General features: G+C 41.1%; 1 protein-coding gene across 2 annotated transcripts in view; it reads left to right on the top strand.

Moving 5' to 3' along the window:
* NIF3L1 (NGG1 interacting factor 3 like 1) overlaps positions 1-7,488 on the top strand; it is a 14,943-nt gene extending 7,455 nt beyond the window's left edge. For both annotated transcript variants that reach the window (XM_060016335.1, XM_060016336.2), the window contains exons 5-7: positions 1,626-1,764; positions 3,390-3,473; positions 7,304-7,488. In XM_060016335.1, coding sequence (XP_059872318.1) covers positions 1,626-1,764; positions 3,390-3,473; positions 7,304-7,488 — 408 coding nt within the window. The remainder of the gene's footprint in view (positions 1-1,625; positions 1,765-3,389; positions 3,474-7,303) is intronic.

Genomic DNA, 7,488 nt, shown 5'->3' with positions numbered 1-7,488 from the left:
CAATGGTATGTTAGTTTCAGCTTCACAATAAAATGAATCAGTTATATATATACATATATTCCCATATCTCTTCCCGCTTGCGTCTCCCTCCCTCCCACCCTCCCTATCCCACCCCTCCAGGCGGTCACAAACCACCGAGCTGATCTCCCTGTGCTATGCGGCTGCTTCCCACTAGCTATCTACCTTACGTTTGGTAGTGTATATATGTCCATGCCTCTTTATCGCTTTGTCACCGTTTACACTTCCCCCTCCCCATAGCCTCAAGTCCATTCTCTAGTAAGTCTGTGTCTTTATTCCTGTTTCACCCCTAGGTTTTTCATGACATTTTTTTTTTAAATTCCATATATATGTGTTAGCATACGGTATTTGTCTCTCTCTTTCTGACTTACTTCACTCTGTATGACAGACTCTAGGTCTATCCACCTCATTACAAATAGCTCAATTTCGTCTCTTTTTATGGCTGAGTAATATTCCATTGTATATATGTGCCACATCTTCTTTATCCATTCATCCGATGATGGACACTTAGGTTGTTTCCATCTCTGGGCTATTGTAAATAGAGCTGCAATGAACATTTTGGTACATGACTCTTTTTGAATTATGGTTTTCTCAGGGTATATGCCCAGTAGTGGGATTGCTGGGTCATATGGTAGTTCTATTTGTAGCTTTTTAAGGAACCTCCATACTGTTCTCCACAGTGGCTGTATCAATTTACATTCCCACCAACAGTGTAAGAGGGTTCCCTTTTCTCCACACCCTCTCCAGCATTTATTGTTTCTAGATTTTTTGATGATAGCCATTCTGACTGGTGTGAGATGATATCTCATTGTAGTTTTGATTTGCATTTCTCTCATGATTAGTGATGTTGAGCATTCTTTCATGTGTTTGTTGGCAATGTGTATATCTTCTTTGGAGAAATGTCTATTTAGGTCTTCTGCCCATTTTTGGATTGGGTTGTTTGTTTTTTTGTTACTAAGCTGCATGAGCTGCTTATAAATTTTGGAGATCAATCCTTTGTCAGTTGCTTCATTTGCAAATATTTTCTCCCATTCTGAGGGTTGTCTTTTGGTCTTCTTTATGGTTTCCTTTGCTGCGCAAAAGCTTTTAAGTTTCATTAGGTCCCATTTGTTTACTCTTGTTTTTATTTCCATTACTCTAGGAGGTGGGTCAGAAAGAATCTTGCTGTGATTTATGTCATAGAGTGTTCTGCCTATGTTTTCCTCTAAGAGTTTGATAGTTTCTGGCCTTACATTTAGGTCTTTAATCCATTTTGAGCTTATTGGAGCTGGTTTTATAGCAAGCTGATAATATGCGCTTTTTTTTTTTTTTTTTTGCGGTACACGGGCCTCTCACTGTCGTGGCCTCTCCTGTTGCAGAGCACAGGCTCCGGACGCGCAGGCTTAGCGGCCATGGCTCACGGGCCCAGCCGCTCCACGGCATGTGGGATCTTCCTGGACCGGGGCACGAACCCCGTGTCCCCTGCATCAGCAGGCGGACTTTCACCCACTGCGCCACCAGGGAAACCCAATATGCTTGTTTTATTGATCTCGGCATTTGCTGTCTGTTCTATGGATTTGGTTTCTAGGACTGGTGATGTACAGTTTTTCTAACTTGTTTCTCTTCAGCCTCTGCTTCTACATACTGGGATGGGACGGTTATGCACCCTGGATGAGTCTGTCTCCTTGGCAACCATGATTGAGCAAATCAAAAGGCACCTAAAACTGTCTCATGTTCGCCTTGCTCTTGGAGTAGGGAAGACCTTAGGTAAATATGTCTCCTTTATTTGTCCAGTATACTCACTGATACTGTTGGGCAAAAATTGAAACTCTTGGCTGTGTCAGTATAGATGATAGAAACGTGTTAAGAAACGTGTTAGCAGCTCACAGGAGATGACTGCTTTACTTTATCGATCAGGGTGGTTGAGGTTATACTGTGATATACATCTCATTGGCCTAAACACGATTTATTTCTCAGGCACACTCCACATTCATCTCAAATCGGTGGGGGAAGTTTGCTCATTGTAGACTGGTTACTGTTGCAGAGGGAGGGTCTCAAACCATCAGTTAAACATTCTAGTCTGGAAATACATATTCTGTTCAATTCATTGTCCAGAATTACTCAACCCAGGGAGAGCATGAAGTGCAATCCTACCAATATCCAGGAAGAAAGCTGGAAATTGTGATTGCTCCAGTTACAATGCAAATCTTACATTTTACAATACTGGCAATATTTTATAGTGAAGTAGTGCTAAGTGATGTGATCCAGTGCAGTTTCTGAGTTTTGTAGCCACTGCCTTTTCTCTTGGCTTTCCCCAGTATTTTGGGTAACAAAAGGAACGGACAGAACATTTGTTGGACCCCTGCAGTGAGCCTAGCACTGTACCTAGTGTCCTGAGTATGTGAGTTCCCACTGTGAAGGCAGCGAGTAGAGCGCAGGTGTTATGAGTGTGGAATCTGAACGCCTTGGGTTCACGTTTGTCCTGTCTGCTGCATGACTTGGACAGGCTGTTTACCCTGTGTCCTGGTAGCCTCGTCTGTAAAAACTGCAGAAATAATAAAACCTAACTCATCGAGGTGGTGGTATCATTCATGTGACTGGCACACATTAAGTGCAGTAAATGCTGGCCATCGTTAGCTGTCTGGGAGGTGTTATTATTCCCATTGTACAGGTGAAAAAAATTGAGGTTTGGAGAGAAACTTATCCAAAGTCCACAGCTAGATCAAACAACTCATGAGTGTTTGTTTCCAAAAAGCGTTGGTGGCAGAGATGGGATTGGACTTCTGACCAGCTCCAGTGCCACTCTTTTGAAATACCACTAATGAAGTGTCCATTCTAGAAACCTAAGTGCTAAACACTTATTGACTTTTGGCTTGAAAGATTCTGTATTTCACTCTTCAGAGGATGCTCTTTCAGGATCAATACGATATTAAAATAATGTGTGTCAAATCCATTCATAGCATCCTCTAACTAGCCCTTTTAGTTCCTTAGCTTCCTTACCTGGGAACAGAGAGTTACCTGCTTACCTCTCACTGTTACCTGGAGACCCGGGTGAGGTTGCTTTACTGAGTAGCATTGCAGTGAAGCCCAAAGCCTAGTGCTAATAGTGGTTGATACTCTTCAGGGGTGCCTTATGTGGGCTTCTGCAGCAATGTACATCTGAAGGAATAATAATGCTGCCTTGGGTTAGCTCTGCAATGCCAAGGAATAGTCTGTTTGCCTATGTGAAGATGTTTTTTATTATTTTTTAAAACTTGGTAAGCAAAATTCACGTACTGGTGATGAGACTAGGAGTGAAATCTGCATTACACTTAGGATTCTCTGTACAAATTATAATATTAAAATGAAGGGGAATTATAAAGTAGTGGCCTCTTGTTTCCTTTATCTGGAAGAGTCCGCAGTCAAAGTCGTGGCCGTGTGTGCTGGTTCTGGGAGCAGTGTCCTTCAGGGAACAGAGGCCGACCTCTACCTCACAGGTAGGACAGCCTTTGGATCTTTTTTCTACCCTTTTCTTGTGCATCCCTTCCCTACCTTGGTTTATTTTTTTTCAAGTTAAAAAATAGCATAGGGCTTCCCTGGTGGTGCAGTGGTTGAGAGTCCACCTGCCGATGCAGGGGACATGGGTTCGTGCCCTGGTCCGGGAAGATCCCACATGCTGCAGAGCGGCTGGGCCCGTGAGCCATGGCCGCTGGGCCTGTGCGTCCGGAGCCTGTGCTTCGCAACTGGAGAGGCCACAACAGTGAGAGGCCCGCGTACCGCAAAAAAAAAAAAAAAAAAAAAAAAAAAAAGCATATTTTAGGACATCATCTGACATATAGATGGATCTAATAATAGCAGGCTTTAGGACAGCATCTGACATATAGATGGATCTGTTACTTGAACCTGAAATAAATAGGGACTATGCCAAAATTGGGAACATACCATATTCTTTGTGGAGGGGAAAAAATCGTTAAACAATTAGATTATCTAAAAAACTGATGTTCCACTTATTTAACCTAACTTCTTCCTAAACATGATTTTCTCAGATTTCATATGTAAGTTAATGGGACACTTTCTACCTTGTCGTCTTAGGTAGAAAATGGTTCCTCTTACTCAGCCCTAAAGACAATCATCAGTTTCTATCAGTTGTAACTCCAAAATCTTTCTAGAACTTTTCTCTGTATCTCCATCCGGGCATCCTCTACCTGAAGTACTTCATCAAGCTTCTAATCTTAATCTTCTACACACTCCCACAAACCTAACTTTCAAAAGTACAAATATGATGGTGGATAATATTATCCAGGCTAAAAACCCTTCAGTGATCTCCTTCAGCTGTCCTGGTGAAGCCTAAATGTTTCATCCTCTTTCATGCAGCCTTTGCTCATGCTGTTTTCCCTGGCTAAGATGTCTTCTCTTTGCCCCACCGGACGCGCAGGCTCAGCGGCCATGGCTCATGGGCCCAGCTCCTCCGCGGCATGTGGGATCTTCCCAGACCGGGGCACGGACCCGCGTCCCCTGCATCGGCAGGCGGACTCTCAACCACTGTGCCACCAGGGAAGCCCTGCCCCTTTCTTAAACTTCTAGTGGTAAAAGCTCAGAGACACCTCCCCTGAGAAGCTTTTTCTTGACAGTGTCCAGCTCCTGCCCCTGGTGGTCATGACTTCCTCTCCCGATTCCTGTCACTTTGTTCTTAACCTACAGTATGCATTTCTTATTGGACGTTAATTGTTTGGCTCCCAGGCTTTATACTCTGTCCTTGTGGGTAATACCTAACTGGTAACTTGGCCCATCATTCCTCCAAGGAGTTGGAGGCACTTTGTACACTGCTGCTACCAGCGGTATTTCCACCTCTGCGCCTCCTGAGGGTTAGGAGACTGGGGGTTAAAGATTACTTTTCCCACTTCTAGGACTAGACTCAAGGGTCTTAAGCCCCTGGCTGTTCCTTTGGCTACCCTCCATAATGGGGCCCTCCATTACTAAGGCTTCTCCTGCCACCCACACCCATGCCTTGTTGTCTGGCACGCCCCCTTACAGAGGCTGCTGCACTTGAAACATTGTCACATCCCTAAGTATAGAGGTGCAGCATCTGAGCAAGCATGATGTATTTTTTGAACCAACTAAAAATGTATGTGACCATTACCTGTTTTCTTTTCTATCCTTCAAAAGAGGTAAGATTTTTATAAGCCCTCAAATTTATACCAGATTGAAATAAACTTTCAGTGTATAGGCAATTTGATATCTTACAACATGGTGTTTCTATTTTAAAATTTTAACATTTTTACTTTGAAGGAATTTCAGACCTATAGAAAAGTTGCAAGAATAGTACAATGAACTCCTGTATACCCTTCACCTAGATTACTAATGGTTATATTTTGCCACATTTGTACATTTTCCCTCTCTCTCTCTAACATATCATACAATATATGTGTATATATTTGTGTATGCATACCTATATTTATATATTTACATGTTTCCTCCCAAACCATTTTGTAATAAATTGCAGATACGGTGACATTTTACCCCTAAATACCTCAGCATTGTATCTTCTAAGAACAAGGATGTTCTCTTATATGACCATGTTGTGATGATTTCAGGTTGATACCCAATCCATGATCACACACTACCTCTGGAATAGTTCTACACTTTGTCTTCAGAGCATTGACATTTTTGAAGAGTGTAGGCCATTTGCTTTGTTGTATATCTCTCAGTTTGGAGTGTCTGTTTCTTCATAAATAATGACTTTTTAAATTAGTTTTTTTATTATAAAGCAATATGTACATAAGATAAATTCACACAGTTCCAAAATGTTAAAATGTCCTTCCTATCTTGTTAGTTGGGGAAACAGAAAATATCTTCTTATCTGGCTAACTTAAGATGTCTACGGTCTGTGAGGCATCACTTTGAATATAACTTCAGGGATGGGAAGCCCTAGCCAATAGACCGGTTTCATCACCCTTCCTTTGAGCTTGATGTGTTAGGTCATAAAGGGTAATATCCTAGAAAGACCAGCAGATGGCGAGATTGCTCCTTGCAAATATGAATTGTCTTTGATTTGCTTTTTCTTTCCCATAGCTGCCATCCTGAGCCAGCCTTTCTTTCCTTCCTTTGTCTTCTGGTGTTACTGCAGGGTCTTTATGGATTTTTCCACTTCCATGCCTTCTCCAGCCAGTGCATTTATAATAGTCCAGGCAGCCAGATTGTCTTTCCTAAAGCATGACTTCTAACTGAGCCACCCTGGTGTCTTTTTCTCCTTTTACTTTTTCTCTACTGTTACTTAGATTAAGATGTTTTAAAAGGTACCTGAATAAAAACTATTCCTTATAATGAAATGATGCATATTTGGGTAGGGGGGAGTGTGGGAAATTGAAGATTTGGGCAGGGGGGCTTTTTTTTCTAAGAACCATTTTTTTAATGCGTTTATGTCTTTTATTTCAAAATTATGCTTTTTATGAACAAGCCAAATTGTGCATAATATATTTTTGCTTTTAAGTTGGAAGTCATCAGATTCATACATGGTGTTTTTTAAAATTCAGAACATTTGAGTTTTCCCAAAATCTTTTCACAAAAGATGAGATCCTCTTCCGCCAGTAACTTCTAGGTGTTTTGCCTAAGTCAAAGGAAAATACCTAGGCGTTTTGCCTAAGTCAAAGGAAAATACCTTGCTTTTAATTTAGAAATAACCTTAAGTTCATTTCATCCTTATGAATTAGACTACGGTTGATGCTGAAAATTTTGGTACTCACAAAGTGTAAAGGAGTCTCTGGGAAGTAAGCCTAGGATTTTCTTTTTTTTAAAGATTTATTTATTCATTTTATATTTTATTATTGCTGCGTTGGGTCTTTGTTGCTGTGCACGGGCTTTCTCTAGTTGCGTCGAGTGGGGGCTACTCTTCGTTGCAGTGTGTGGGCTTCACATCACTGTAAGCCTAGGATTTTCTTGAGGTATTTGTTATTTAATAGTTACATAAGAAAGAAACTTTTTGAAAGCCCCATTTTACTTAGCAATGGTCATTTATTTTATTGTGGAAACATTTTGAATGCGTGTTTCTACAGGTCTAGTTATGGCAGTATTAGATACTGTTGGATGTGTGAATTTGGTTACTTGCCTTGGATCTGCCAAGGAGAAAGAATTTGGAATTCCGTATCTCTTTTTAAATTGGAGGACATGTAAGAAACATGCATATAACTTTCTAGATTTATATGTAAAGTTCTGGTGTACTACATTTGCTTCATACAGAATGCAAAGTTGGTATTTCTGCTGTTATGGTTCAGCATTCCTCAGACTCTGTGTCTAATATTTAAATATTTATTCTTTCTTTTGTTGGCAGGTGAGATGTCCCATCATGATGTTCTAGATGCTGCTTCCCAAGGAATAAATGTGATCCTCTGTGAACATAGCAACACTGAACGAGGCTTTCTTTCTGATCTTCGAGATATGCTGGATGCTTACTTGGAGAATAAGATTAATATTATCGTGTCAGAAATAGACAGGGACCCTCTTCATGTGGTATAA

The sequence above is a fragment of the Delphinus delphis genome, chromosome 7, assembly GCF_949987515.2.
Source record: "Delphinus delphis chromosome 7, mDelDel1.2, whole genome shotgun sequence".
Lineage (NCBI taxonomy): Eukaryota > Metazoa > Chordata > Mammalia > Artiodactyla > Delphinidae > Delphinus > Delphinus delphis.
Note: the sequence above shows the minus strand (reverse complement) of the source record. Positions and strands in the feature narration are given on the sequence as shown.